The sequence below is a fragment of the Balaenoptera ricei genome, chromosome 2, assembly GCF_028023285.1.
Source record: "Balaenoptera ricei isolate mBalRic1 chromosome 2, mBalRic1.hap2, whole genome shotgun sequence".
Taxonomy (NCBI): Eukaryota; Metazoa; Chordata; class Mammalia; order Artiodactyla; family Balaenopteridae; genus Balaenoptera; species Balaenoptera ricei.
In genome coordinates this window covers 18,484,708-18,499,245 of record NC_082640.1, presented here as the reverse complement: position 1 = coordinate 18,499,245, position 14,538 = coordinate 18,484,708, and the positions used below count along the sequence as shown (strand labels likewise).

General features: G+C 46.4%; 1 protein-coding gene across 16 annotated transcripts in view; it reads left to right on the top strand.

Annotated features, from left to right (window-relative positions):
* The first annotated feature begins 444 nt into the window (after positions 1-444).
* The window catches only part of PARD3 (par-3 family cell polarity regulator), a 631,899-nt gene continuing 617,805 nt past the window's right edge, over positions 445-14,538 (top strand). For 14 of the 16 annotated variants that reach the window (XM_059911622.1, XM_059911633.1, XM_059911595.1 and 11 more), the window contains exon 1: positions 446-616. In XM_059911622.1, the coding sequence (XP_059767605.1) occupies positions 497-616 (120 nt within the window). In that variant the 5' untranslated portion in view covers positions 446-496. Of the gene's footprint in view, positions 617-14,538 lie in introns of all 16 variants that reach the window. The other 2 variants (XM_059911602.1, XM_059911534.1) reach the window with 2 other exon arrangements.

Genomic DNA, 14,538 nt, shown 5'->3' with positions numbered 1-14,538 from the left:
CCGCCGCGCCCCTCCCCTCCCCTCCCCTCCCCTCTCCTCTCGTCCGCTCCCCTCCCGTCCGCTCCCCTCCCCTCCCCTCCGCTCCGCTCCCCTCCCATCCCCTCCCCCTCTGCTCTCCTCCCCTCCCCTCTGCGTCCCTCCCCGCGCCTCCTCCCCGTCCCTCCCCTTGCCGCCGTCCCCTCCCCCGCGGCCCGGAGCGAGCGCCGCGCCAGCGCCACACTGCCCCGCCGCCGAGCGCGACGACACGCCGAACAGGTGGCCGGAGGCTGCGGCGCCGCGCGGGCACAGGCGGGCGAGCCCCGGGCCAGGCGAGGCGAGGCGAGGCGAGGGCGGCGGGCGGGGCATGCGAGCCTATCTGGCCCCCGGCCTCGGCCCCTAGCCTCGCGCCCGCGCCGCGCCCCGCGCCCCGCGTACAGCCGCCCCGGCCCGGGGCGCTCCGGCCTCTCCGGCCGCGGTCACCGAGGGGCGCGGGCCGGCCCGCGGCGGCGGCGGCGGCATGAAAGTGACCGTGTGCTTTGGGAGGACCCGGGTGGTCGTGCCGTGTGGGGACGGCCACATGAAAGTTTTCAGCCTCATCCAGCAAGCGGTGACCCGCTACCGGAAGGCCATCGCCAAGGTGAGGGGCCGGGGGCGCAGGCGGGGGCGGACGACTCAGGGGGCGGAGGAGGGGAGGAGGAGCGGGAGGAGGGAAGGCGCCGGGATCAATATGGCGCTTCCTGGAAGGGGAGGAGGAGGCGGAGGCGGGGAAAGGGAGCGCGCGGCGGCCGGCCCGGCCTGCGCCCCCCGCTCGGGCTGCGGGCCGCAAACTTCCGCGCGCCCGGGCCCAGGGCCCCGGCCCCTGCCTCTCCCTCGGGTCCCGGCCGCCGGCGCCCCGAGCCTCCCGGGAGCCGAGCCCGAGCCGCGCCGGGGCGCGCGGAGCGGGGCCGGACGCCTGTTCCCGGCCGCGGGCTGCGGCCCCGGCTCCCCGCCCAGGCCCGCGGGCGGAGGCCGGGCGAGGGAACTTTCCTGGTGGAGCAGAGTTCGCTCCGCGTGCTGCGAGAGTGGCTGGCTCGCTTGTGCCTCTGGGCCCCCGCCGGGCAGTGGGAGCCCCTCGTGCGTGCCAGGCAGGGGTCCCGGGCGGATGGGGGCGCGGCGCGGGGACCGACCCGCTCCCACTGGCTCGCGATCGTCGCTGGAGCCCAGCACCTCGGTGACCGAGAGGCGCCGGAGCACGGCTCCTTGAAGGAGCACAGCCCAGAAATCGGTCACCGAATATCGAGTTTTCCTGCAGGCATGTCGCCGTTGACCTGTCCGCCACGAGCTCCATGTGGAGCCGGGGCCGCGCGCGGCCCGGGCCTGGAGTTGAGTAGCTTTCCCTTTTTCCCCGTGGAGTGATAACATTGTCTCCACTTCGCTGCATTCCTGTACAATGTGTCAGAAGTGAAAAGGCATCTTGTTAAATTGTTTTATCGTCTGTGTCTGTTTGACAACAGCCCACGCCTCCCAAGTTTCTCCCCAGCACCTGAGGATATTTCCTTTGCGGCAGAGTAACGTTTGGTGGAAAGCATGTTCACTTTCAAAATTTCCTTTTTGTCTCCGATCTTGGAGTGGTTTGCGTCCTGTGGGTTTGGGGGGTCGCAGGTGAGAGGGACGGTGGCTTTGTCAAGCCTGATTGAGTGTAGACAGGGTGCTGGGGTGGCATTCTACAAAGTCTCAGAAATTAAGAGGGGAAAAAACCTTTTTACACTGTTGTTTTTAGTATAGAGAAAAATAGCATAAATTTGGCCTTTTAAAGATAATCTTAGGAACGTTTAAGAACCTGACACAATGATGGAAGATGTTGACTTTACTTAACGGCTCTAAAATGTTCTTTACAGTTGGTTGAACTTATTGAAAATCAAATAAAATTAGTGGAAATTGGGCACCTGTTTATCTTGAACCACTGTCAAGGGGGAAAACCCCTCTAAACCCATGTTTAGCATTTTAAAGCACTGTTTATGAATGACAGTTTGTGATCTAAACATTCTATATCAATAAATCAGGTTGCATATGTACTCAGGAAACCAACAAAAAAATCATGCAAGGAAAGAGAAATACAGTAATATATATTCTGCAGTGTGTCCAGGTTCCTGAGTAGGGAGGGGTGATCGACATTTCTTTGCTTACATGCTTAATTTAAAATTTACGTGCTTAAAGTTAGTCATTTACATGCTTAAACATTTACATGCTTAAAATTAGTCATATTTCATTATGCACACGATGCATGTTGGTCGAACAGCTTGTTTGGGAGATACAGATGTAGTTGAGTCATTTGTATGTTCCGCAGAAATTCTTAAGCGTTTGCCATGTCCAAGGCATTTTTCTGGGTGCTGGACATCTGCAGGACCCACTGGCTGCTTGTGGAAATTGGACTGTGAGAATCTAGGAAAGGGGCTCCACAGTCCTCCAAGTGAGGGCGGCCAGCCTTTGGACGGGAGAGTCGTGGTGCGGTGGGGAGAAGACAGGCCTCTGGGGTGTTGGGTAGATGGAGTTGAGAGGTATCGCTGAGAGATCTGGACTTTGTTTTTAGGTATCAGTGGAGGTGGTTTCACAGTGACTGGGGAGCGGGAAAGGAAGCGCAAGTTTTTGCAGGGTGCCTGGGAAGGCACCCCAAGAGGAGCTCAACAGCTGAGTTGTGAAGGGTAGGCATGAGATTGATTACTTTTTCTGGTGGAGAAGGAAGGAAGGAAGGGTGATTCTCAGAGAGTGATGGTATTGTTGGAGTTGGAGATAAATGACTCAGAGATGATTCAGGGGTTTCCAAAATTATTTAAGTTCTCTTTAAGTGCAACTCACAGTTCAGCAGGTAAGTTTTAAAATGGGCTTTGTGGTCTACAAAGTTCAGGCATTGGATCACAAGACTGTTGACTCTCAACTGTGGCAAGAGCTGGAGTTTATTCCAGGTCCATTTGTAGTTTTTCCTCTTAAATGATTAGGTAATGGCTAAGATTAAACTTTAGTCACTCTTCCCATTTCTCCCACCCTGTTTAAAAATGATTATGAAGCAAACACTTATTAACACTTGTTTTAACTTTTATTCTCTTATCTCTTCCTCACCCCTTACTGTTGAATAGAACAAGATAAATTTTGTATGAAGAATTGGGTAACTGGGTAGCTGTAGAGTGGTGTTTGGTTGCTAGGTGACATGTGCCATGATGAACTCCCATCTGGTGGGGAAAAATGGGGGAAGATCATGTTTATGGCTTTGTATAAAAACCAGATAAGCTGGAAAAAAAAAAAAAAAAAGAAAAGAAAAAGGAAACAGAAAGAAAGATCCCAAGCCACTAAGACTTTCTCTGCAGAGAGCATTTTGTGGTGTGATGGGGCTAATTTTTTGGCATTATACTTGAGCTGTTTTCAGGTTAAACAGATCAGTTTTTCTGGGCAGTGGAATGGCATGACTTAATATCAGAAATGTCCTCAATAAGCAGATATTTGAAGGCTTACACTTATTCATAGCATTTTTTTTTTTTCTCCAGTGAAAAAATAGTTTTCTGTTTATGATCACTGATGGGTGAAAATGCTTTGGCTGTTCTTCTCCATCCACCCATCCTCATCCAGACCGTCTCTAAGGAGGGTGCTCTGCTAGACACTGAGGACCATGTTACATGGACTTTCTGTGTATGTGACCCTTCTTCTCCTACCTGTGGCCTGACTCATCCATGCTCCCCAATGGACACAGGGTGCAGAGCACCAACTGCCGGGACTCTGTAGCGTGGTGACTTGGCTTCTCAGGGCTTTGCCGGCTCCTTCCTAATTCTGAGTGGATTGGGGCTGGCTCTGAGATTTCCCATTTTTCCTGCTGTGCATCCCAGCTCTGGTTAGGAGAAAGATAAGAAAATCTCCATGCTTTTTTTTTTTTTTTTAATTGTTAATTTGTTGAAGGGCTACTGTATGCAAAATGTCATGCTCTATGAAGAAATGTAAGGCTGAATTCTTGCACTGCAGAAGAATGTAATTTGGGAGACGGTGAATATATTAAACTATAAATAACAGTAGGCAATAGCATTAATTCGCAACAGGGTGGTACATACAGACAGTAGTTGCTTCTGGATTTCAGAGATGGGAGTGGTCATTATGGCCTGGGGGGTTTGCCTTGGGCTTAGTAAGTGGGAAGGCTGGCCTGGATTTAGGACAGTGCTTCCTAACTGGTTAGTGGGGTGACCTCCAAAAGCACCTGCCTGGCCTAGGTGTCCCAGTCTGCAGGGCTTCGGTAGGGTCCAGGCGAGTGAATCTGGAGAGTTGCTGCCATTCTGAGAGGTGGGAGGGAGGGCGTTTGTTGCAGGTGAGCATCAGGGCTAGTTTGGCTCCTACGCTGCCTTCCTGTCAGATGGTCGGGCAGGACCAAGCTGAGGAGGACTGGGAACACTGGGGCAAGACGCTGTTACTTCCTACAGTCTGATGGTCCAGGGAGGACCGGGGTGCTTGGGCAGGACAAGTGCTCCTCTGGGAGGAGGACCACCAGGATTGCGTTCATCCACAGCAACACTGCTGATTGCTGAGTAGCGGAGGGAAGATGGGGCTAAAGGCAGAAGTGAGGGTGGGGGGCGGCTGGAGCCTCTTAGCTCACTGCCCCCCCCCCCCCCCCCCCCGCCGCCCATAGCCCTCTTCTGGCAGGGGGCGCTTTGGATTGGGTTTGGAGACCTAGCTGTTTTCACCGTTGAACCTTGGGCACACCAACCCTACAGAGCCTCGTTTCCTCCTCTCTAAAACGGGTCACTCCCTTGCAGGGTTCACGTGAGTACTGAGGGGATGATGAATGGGAAGCTCCTCAGCACTGCCTCTGGATCCCTAACGGGTTTTACTGGGTGGATGGTTTTACTGCCTGCCAGGCTTTCCCAAGCAGTCTGCTCTTCCTGTTTGGGTTTTTCCTCTCTGCTTAAGAGGAAAGTGTAATTTAATTAAAGAATAGGTAGAAATGGTAATATTTGCCTAAGCAGCACCACAATCAGAGGAGCAAATCTGTGTGTATGTGTGGGTGTGTGTATGAGGCAGGGAATGTAAAAGTTGTGGATATTGGCTTTACCCTAGGTTGCTTTCTGGGCCTGTGGTTTTGGGGCCACTGCTTCTGTCCCTTGAGCATGGAAGAGTTGTGTGAGAGTTATTTAATAGCAATTTGTTGTTATTAAAAAAAAAAATAACAAATTTATGGGCAGTAACTTTTGAAAATGTGCTTTCCTTTTTTTGGGGGGGAGGAGGACTGTTGATTACTAAAACCGTGTAAATCATGGTTTTTATGACAAATCTTGTGGTTGGTGTGAGATTTCTCGTGAACAGATGGATGACTGCATGTTGTTACACATTCAGGAGCTTATTGAAACTTTTAGGAAAATAGATTGTTGCAGAATTTGAATGACCATATTTTTGAATAGTGAAACGAAATAAATTTTATTATTTCATTAACATCTTCCCGTCTTCCCTTTCAGAAAGGAAAAAATAAACAAACGTGTCTGAAAGGCTGATCTTTCTAAAATGCAACTCTCCGTGTACTCTTCTGCTTAAGGGCCTCGACACCCGCTTTCCCCAGAGGCCAAGTTCTGCCGCCTCAGCAGGGCCTGTCCCTTGCAGGACCCCTCTTGCCTCCAGCCTCTCCCTCCCCAGACCCCCTACCCCGTCCCTACTCACTTGGCCTTCCTTGCACTTTCCTGTCTTTGCTCTGGCATTTTCTGTTTCTCCCACCTGGACCATTTGCTCTCTTCCTGTCTGCTCATGTCTGGAGCCTCAGCTCAGTTCAGGCTGGCCCTGCACCCCAAGGCGGCCTGAGGTTCTCCCCGCGGGGCACTTGTCTCAGGAGCTTCCCGCACTGACCTGGAGGAACGTGCTTTGCTGTGGGTGCTTCGGTGTGTTTGTTTCGGAACAGAATTGTGCCCCTTCTCCTCCAGGTGAGGTGCTTGAAGGTGATGGCCCTGCCTCGGTCTTACCTGTACGGCCGGTATCTGCCACGTAGTCATCTTACAGGTTGAGTAGATACGAAGTTGAGAACAAATACACGACACGTATTCTCACACAGAAAGTGCACTTTTGCTTCGGAGACTGTGTAATTTTAAGGACTTTAAGGTTTGGTATGTTTGGCACATTAGCACAAAGAGATTGTAATTGCAACTCAGATTTAGTGTGATTTTGGAGTATCTGAAAGTTATTCTTTCGTGTCGGTTGTTTTCAGGGAGTTTGGTCCCTTCTTCAGCCCGAGCAGAGGGGTCGTCCTGGGGTTTGCGTGGGGCCTGGTTCAAGGCAGGTGGCCAGGACAGTGCAGGAATCTGGCCCCGAAACACACCTATGCTGGGTCTGGCGCTTCTAAAACTGTTAGCTGGGATCCGTGGGTAAGTGCCAGGAGTAAACAGAAATGTTTAGGATCTGAGATTCACAGGGAGAGTCTGGCGATGGGAGGTGCTTCTTGGCTCACGGTGAACGCCAGTGAATTGGGCGCGCGGAGGTAGGGTTCAAAGCCCCATTTGCACAGAATCTCCAGCTGTCCTTTGAGGCTTGTACCTCCCTGTAGAGCTGGATGCGGGCAGGTGATGGCAAACACTTGAAAGATGAACAGAGCCTTCTGCATTTTTTCAAGGATGGAAAGAAATATGTACAATTGGTCCAGGAAGGTGCTTTCCACAAGTGGAGGTGCTTTTCCAGGGGGTGGAGGTGGGTGGCTAGGCCCACACAGGGGGCTTTCCTCCTGCTCGGCCACTCACGCAGCAGTGCTAGCTGCCACCAAGGTCAAGGTCAATGGCAGTAGAGCAGGGGCCCAGGAAATTTATACATTTTACCGATTTTTGGTATCTTTTCTGTTTTACATGGAAAATAGAAAAATCTTTATGAAAAGAAATGCTGAGTTCTGTGAACGTAGTAGAAAGGTGATTATTTTTTGTCTTTTAGTCATTATTTTATCCTGTTGAAATTTTTTTTCCATTTGGAAGGATTATGTAAAAATGCCTTTCCTTCATGGCTCTGTGTCTTCCTGTGTCTGACCTGCCATCTTTATGTGGTTCTATTACTTTTGTTTATTCTTTTTTCCTCCATCAACTCATATTGGAACTTAGAAATAAAATTTCCAGCTTCATTCCAAGTGACTTGAAATGTGAATTATTTAGTTTTTTTCTCTCAGAAATAGCTCATACACACACGAGAAATGAAAACACATGTCTACACAAAAAACATGTACATAAATGTTCATGGCAACATTATTCATAACAGCCAAAAAATAGAACAAGCCAAGTGTTCAACTGAACAAAATGTGGTATATCCATACATAAGAATATTATTAAGCCGCAAAAATTAAGTTAGGATACATGCCTCGCTATAGATGCACCTTGCAAACATTATTCTATGTGAAGGAAGCCAGTCATAAAGACCCACATATTGTATGAGTCAATATATACAAAATGACCAAAGTAGGCAAATCTATAGATATAGAAAGTAGAGTAGTGGTCGCCAGGGCTTGGGGGTTGAGGGTAATGGTGAGTGACTCTTTATGGGGATGGGGTTGGTCTTTGGGGTGATGAAAATGTTCTAAATTTAGATAGTGGTAATGGTTGTATGCCTCTGTGAATAGACTAAACATCATGGAATTGTACACTTTAAATGGGTGAATTTTATGGAATACTATTATGTCTCAGTAAAGATGTTAAAAGAATAGACTACATAAGCCACTATGAACAAAGCTCCATTTTTATGTATTTTGTAGTTCTGAGAGTCCCATAAAACATGTTTTTCTGTGTCAGAGATACTCAAAAACCTCAAACGAAGACTGGCTGTTTTTAGGAGTTTTCCATACAATGTGTGAACTGGCTTTCTCAAGCCTGCCTACTCTCTCCTGGTGCTGTCTGCTAAGCCCCCGACTGCTGAGGCACCGAGTCTCCTGTTCCCCCCTTTAAAGGCTTCACCAACTAACCGTTCACCTGTTCTGCCTTGTTCTCCCTCAGCCAGAGATTCCTTCCTCCCCAGCTCACCAGCTGCCCTGGCAGTTGATTCGGATGCCCTAAAATGTCCATTGTGGAAGAGCTTCTCCAGGTTTTGGTTTAGGACAGTAGTTTTGAGCTTTGGCAAATCTCACAAGCTCTGTGAGCGCCAGTTTTCCCATCCTCATCTTCCCATATTCAGAAGTTCTGGGCTGGGCTCCTGATGTCTGTTTCCCCGTGACAGCCACCCTGAGTCTGCGTGGTTGGTTGTCTGCCTGTGGGACCAGGAGGCATGAGTGGTGTGCGGTGGCGTTTCAGAGGCGCAGACAGGGTAGATCTCTACTCCATCCACCCTCCCTGTGAGAATGTTTTACTTCCCTTACTTTGAAATGATGGGCTTGGCCCCCAGGTCAAACATACACTGTTTGAAAGTTAGTATGTATTTCGCCTGGACTGTCCCTCAGAATTCCTTACTGTCCCAAGATAAGTATCTTTTAAAATAAAATTACATGGTCAGAAGTAACTTAATAAGACTATTCATTTTGTGAAGCGAAACTAAACGTGTGCTTCTGCATGGTTCTAAATGGATGGTATATGTGTACATATACACGCACATATATGTTCATGAACTTGGTATTTCTATGGTGGTATAAATTTAAGTGGTTTTAGAGCTGACAGGTCGATATTATTCCCACTTTTAATGTTCTTTAATATACAGAAACAGTAAGACTTAATTTTTTGGAACCCAGGTTTATTTTTTTCTGGTGTGTAGTTTTTCTTGTTATTGTATTGCATCCCTGTATGATAGGGTTTATGTTTCTGAAAAGGCCTCTTTGAGATATTCTACAGTAAAAAATCAATGTTTCCTTCTCAATGTTTATTTCAGAAAACAAGTCACTGTATATCAAAAACCTAAAATTGCTGAATACTGAAAATATGTGGTATTAACGGATGAAAAACACAAAAAAGAGAGTGCCATTTCTGTGTAAGTGGTTGATATGAGAATGGGATTTTTTGTTCTAGTTCTTTTAAGTATACAGTAAAAACTGGGAAAGTTTTTTCATGTTCGTGTTTTAATTTTTTTCTAAATCTAATATTGAATCCAGAATTCAAAAACCATTTCCCAGTGACCACACAAAGGCATTTAAGATGTATCATTTGTAATTCTGAAATCCAGTGTGCAAAGTCATATGTGAATAATAGTTAGCCAGGTTCCTGCCCAGCAGGGTTATACTCTAACCTGAGATCCTCTCATCCCAGCCAGCAGCACCTGCAGAAGAAGGGGGTGGAATGTGCAGGATATTGGTTCCTGGTGTACCACCGCACAGGATATGACTAATCACAAATCCATGAAAGTTGAGTGTAGGATTTGGAATCTTTACCACTTTGTTAGAGATCTGGAAAAAACCTTTCAGACAAATCAAGAGGATCTCTAAGTGAAAGTGCCTCATTTGGATTGATAACTCTTTAGACAACTGCATCTGGAAGATGGTGGCATTTCAGCATTTGTACTGCCTGAGGAATATGAAATGAGTCATATTTTCAATTATGAAGGCACATACTATCAGGGATATTTTTTTCAAGGAAACCTGGAAAGCTGATAAAACCCTGAACTTTTTACGGTGGAGTCAGTTTTATCTTTTGTATTTTATGACCCACTTGTTAAAAACACAGATGTTTGCAAAAACACAATTAGCTGGAAGTGGAAAGTTTGGTGGTGGGTGTTTTTTTCCTCCTAGGAGGCAGGCACATCAGTGTGACACACTCTGGGCCAGGATTCAGAAGAGCAGATTGCATCATTTGTGTGTCTGAGAGCAAGAACGGCAACTTCTGTAAGCCCAGGATCCTTGGCTTCTAATACCACGTCCTTCATGGGATTGTTGTGAGGGTATGAAGAGAGAATGTAGAAAAGCATTGTAGGAAGTAAAACGGAGTAAATGTGAACTGTACTGTTCTTTCGTTTTTGCTAAGAATGGTTGCCAGTGACTAAGGCTCACTTGAGTAAATGCTTCTAAATTGTTTCTTCTCATCCTCCTTAGAATTGCTCTAGATGTGGGAAATTGAATGTTTGGTAAAAAAAGTTCTCCCTTAAAAAAGTCTCGAAAACTTTCTTCTGCAGTTTGAGAAATAAAATCCCAGTGACATTGATTTAGATGCTCCAAAGATGTCCATAGTGGAAGAGCTTTTCTAGTTTTTGGTTTTGGCCCCAGTAGTTTTGAACTTTGGCAAGTCCCACCAGCTCTGTGAGCCTTAGTTTTCTCATCTGTAATTTGGGAATGTTTTCTTTTGTTGGCAGTAATGAAGATCAAGGGATTTAATGTAGATAATCCCCCTGCCATATTATAGACTCTTAGTCAATTTTAGATCTTTTTCTTTGTCTCAAGTTTTACACATAGATTAGGCACACTTTTAATGGCTAATTCATAAAGTCAACTTGATTTTTATTTGATGTATGATACCAGTTGTCATTTTTCAAGATGATTTGGTAAAGAGTTACTACTTTCTTAAAAGTACTATAGAAATTCCAGTTTTAGTATTTACTAATAAATCAATTGGAAATAGGGAAAAAGAATGTTCTGATAACCCAGTAGTTAAAACTGGTTCTTTTACAGATCAAGAAGTGTGTTTGTCTATCTTAACTGTGTTGCTTTTTCTACCACTAGCCCTTGTTATTTTCTAAAATAATTGTGGCTGCCATACTGCTAGATGGATGGAAATTATGGAAAATTTCTTTGCTGTATTTACAGTATTTTAAAAGGCATTGGTTACACATTTTCCATTAAGAAATGTTTTGAAACTTGGAAAGAGTAAAACTAGAAATTGTAAATACTATTGATATTTATAAAATGCACAGATGTTTTAAAGACCTTTAGCATTTAATTAATTACTAATAGTAGTTCTGAGAATACCCTGGAGCTCAAAGAGATAATCTGAGTTATAAAATAAAATGGGAAAGTCGACATTTTTTTTTTTTTAATTTTTGTATTTTATTTTATTTATTTTTTTATACAGCAGATTCTTATTAGTTATCCATTTTATACATATTAGTGTATATATGTCAATCCCAATCTCCCAATTCATCACACCACCCCCCGAAAGTCGACATTTTTTGACCCCTCTAATCCTTTATTATATAAGCCTCTATAATTCACATGCCCATAACACTTCTTTACTCCTCTGGATCTTTAAGATGGTGATTCTGGGCAGCTACATCAGCAGTCAGTGAACACAGAGCATCTTTTGCTTGGGTAGGTAGTTGTAAGGGTTGGCAGATTGATGTGACTTGTAATTCCTTAGTTCAGCTAAAGGCACCCAATGCCAGTCACCTGAAGGCTTCACCCAAGAAGAATTGACCTATTTGTCATCCTGAACCCGGGAGTGGTATCCGGAAAGCCTGCTCTGGGTGTGGCCGTGCTACTCTGTCAGTCTTGCCAAGTCATCACAACTTAGCTGGCTTTGTGCTCAAGGGGACCACCTCTTCTCATATACCTCTTCCCCACCGCAAGATTGAGAGTCGTCTTCCTCTCTTTGAGGACTTTAAACCTCTTATTAATTAAAGGAATGCTTCCTCCCTCTCTGCATGTTCTTAGGGAAGTTGCTAGGTAGTGACTAAAACAATAAAGCTTATCTAGTTGTGCAACATCCATATTTTGACTTTGATCCCTTCCCGTATTTGTTTGTAAACACCGTGTCTTGTGAGTGCATTTGAAACCCAAAGCTTTTGTTTCAAATACAGGACATGAAAAAGAGATACAGCAGCATGGACGATTGGAATTTATACATATCTTTTCCATTCACAATTTCCTGTGTTTTTGTGCTTTGTAATGAAAGTGATGAATGGTGCTTTCAAAACCTTTCCAGAATACCCCAGCATTTTATAACAAAACTGTAGAGAAGTAACTGGGAGAGTTCCCCCCCACCCCAGCTTTATTGAAGTATAATTGACAAATAAAATTGTTGCATATTTAAAGCGTACAGCATGATTTGATACATGTATACATTGTGCAGACTTTCCCCCGCATGGAGTTAACTAACACATCCATCACCTCGCATATACCTTTCTTTATGCTTGCTGAGAACATTTAAGTTTTACTCTTTTACCTGGGAGAGTTTTAGATCTGCTTTGATAGGTGGTTGGCGTGGGATTTTAATCTAAAGCAGAGGAGTTTTTGGTCCTGGGCTGTCTTTCCACCTACGAGGAGGGAGTCTGCTTCCTCTGTAGATTCAGGGGAGTAGTATTTTCAGGTCAGTCTTTGCTTTTGGTGTCAATAAGCTTTTTAGGTCAGGATGGATGATCGAAAGCTCTTGCACAAGAGGTGCTGTATCAAGGGCATTATTTATCTGCCTATCAGGTTGGAGAGCTGCTGAGAAAGTACCTTTAACAGTGATCCCCATCACGTCTTCTCAGTCCCAATTCACTGAGGAGTTTCCGACAGGCAGGAGGGGAACCAGGACACAGTGGTATTGGGAAATAGAAGCAGTGATACCCTTATTATCAAGAGTCATGGTTAGCGCTTTGGGACATTTTGTGCATCAGGCCCTAAGTGCTGGGCTTGTGCTCCCAGTGTATTCCTTAATCCCTTGGAGTGGTAGTGATGCAACTCCGTGTTTACGGGTGAGGACGCTTGGGCTAAAATGGATTAAGAAAGTGGCAAAAAGTTGTACATCTGATGTGACCCCTCTGTCTGGAGAGTCTGTGCTGTTCCAGAAGAAAGAGTAAACAGTGCCCATCAGAGAAGACAGGTGGTTTTCTGACCTGGGTTTCCTTGAGTGGCTCATGCGCATAAGGAAGAAGTGCGCCTTCAGGATGACGGAGTGGGTTGGGTCAAGGAGGCTCCTGTGTGCTTGGCTAGATGTCGAAGCGCCTTGCTGCTCAGGTGTGGTCTGTGGACCAGCAACGCTGGCTTTGCTTGGAAGCTTGTTAGAAATAGAGAATCATGGATCCCATCCCAGACTCTCTCAGAGTCTGCATTTTGGCCAGATCCCCAGATGGTTCCAGAGCAGTTGCTCTCAACCCTGGCTGCAGGGTTTTAAGAACCAGATGCCCAGTCTCCCCACGAGCCACGGGAATCAGATCTCCAGGCCGGGGTGGATACTTATATTGCTACGAAGCTCCTTGGGTGTTCTCTGTGCCGCCAGGGTGGAGAACCTCTGGTTTAGAGCAGCCTTCAGGCCTTTTGGGGTTGTTGTGTTATGTGACCTGGGACCTGCCGCCTTGTAGCTGTGCATGGAAATTTCCAGAACACAAGTTGAGAGGATCAGCCAGGGTGCTCACAGGCTGGTCACTTAAGTGACAATGGCCCAATCTGTACATTTTCATTTCTTTTGAAGTCACTCACTTCTTTTTTTTAAAAAAATTTTTATTTTATATTGGAGTATAGTTGATTAACAATGTTGTGTTAGTTTCCAGGTGTACAGCAAAGTGATTCAATTATATGTATACAAGCATCTGTTCTTTTTCAAAATGAAGTCACTCACTTTAATGACTGTTAATTTTTGAGTTTTATTTGTGGACACAGTTGACAGCACCCGTATTAAGTGTTCCTTAGGTTTTAGGCGTTAACTCTTAAGGAAGTCTAGTCTGAGTTTAATAACATAAATGAGTTAAAGGGTCCAGGAGGAGCCGTAAAAAGACAGCACGTGGGATAGAAATGCGGTGGGAAAGGAAAGGTCATATTGAGTAAAATATGCGAGTTTCGGTGTGAGTCACATGATGTCCTCTGGGTGCCTGTGATGTGTAGAGACAGGACAACTAAGGTTTTTGGTTTTGGGTAAAGTGGGCTTGTGAGCAGTGGACTGAAGGCTCATTTTGCTGGAGTTTCTTTTCTAGCTTGCTTGTGGCTGAGCCTCCTGTGTAGGAGAGAAGGCATGCCTCACTGGGCCAGCGGGGCGTCCCTCTCACACACTTCCACACTCAGCTTGTTGGAATATTCCCGTCGAACAGTCTGCATCCCCACACCAGGGAGTGAGGGCAAACGTGTGTCTCTGGCCCGAGTCCTCGGGAACCTGAACATGGGTCAGAGGATGTGCCTGCCCGGATCCGTTTTATTAACTTCGACACGGCATGATTGTTTTTGTTTTTCCTGGCATCATGGCTCGTTGTACCCTACATTTTTATATGTTTCCTCTGTTACTCGAAGTAGGGAAAAGAGGACATATGACCAGCTGTCATTCTTTTTTTAAAAAATTTATTTATTTATTTTTGGCTGTGTTGGGTCTTCGTTGCTGCACATGGGCTTTCTCTAGTTACGGCGAGCGGGGGCTACTCTTCGTTGCGGTGCGCGGGCTTCTCATTGCGGTGTCTTCTCTTGTTGCAGAGCACGGGCTCTAGGCATGCGGGCTTCAGTAGTTGTGGCTCACAGGCTCCAGAGCGCAGGGTCAGTAGTTGTGGCGCATGGGCTTAGTTGCTCCGTGGCATGTGGGATCTTCCCGGACCAGGGCTCGAACCCGTGTACCCTGCGTTGGCAGGCGGATTCTTAACCACTGCGCTACCAGGGGAGCACCCAGCTGTCATTCTTCACATGGAATTTGCCAGCCGACCTTCATTTGGATCGTTTGCACGTAGGGCTGAGCTCCCGTGTTGCGGTGCAGGAAAGACCCAGCACAGGGCTCACTGGCAAGAGGT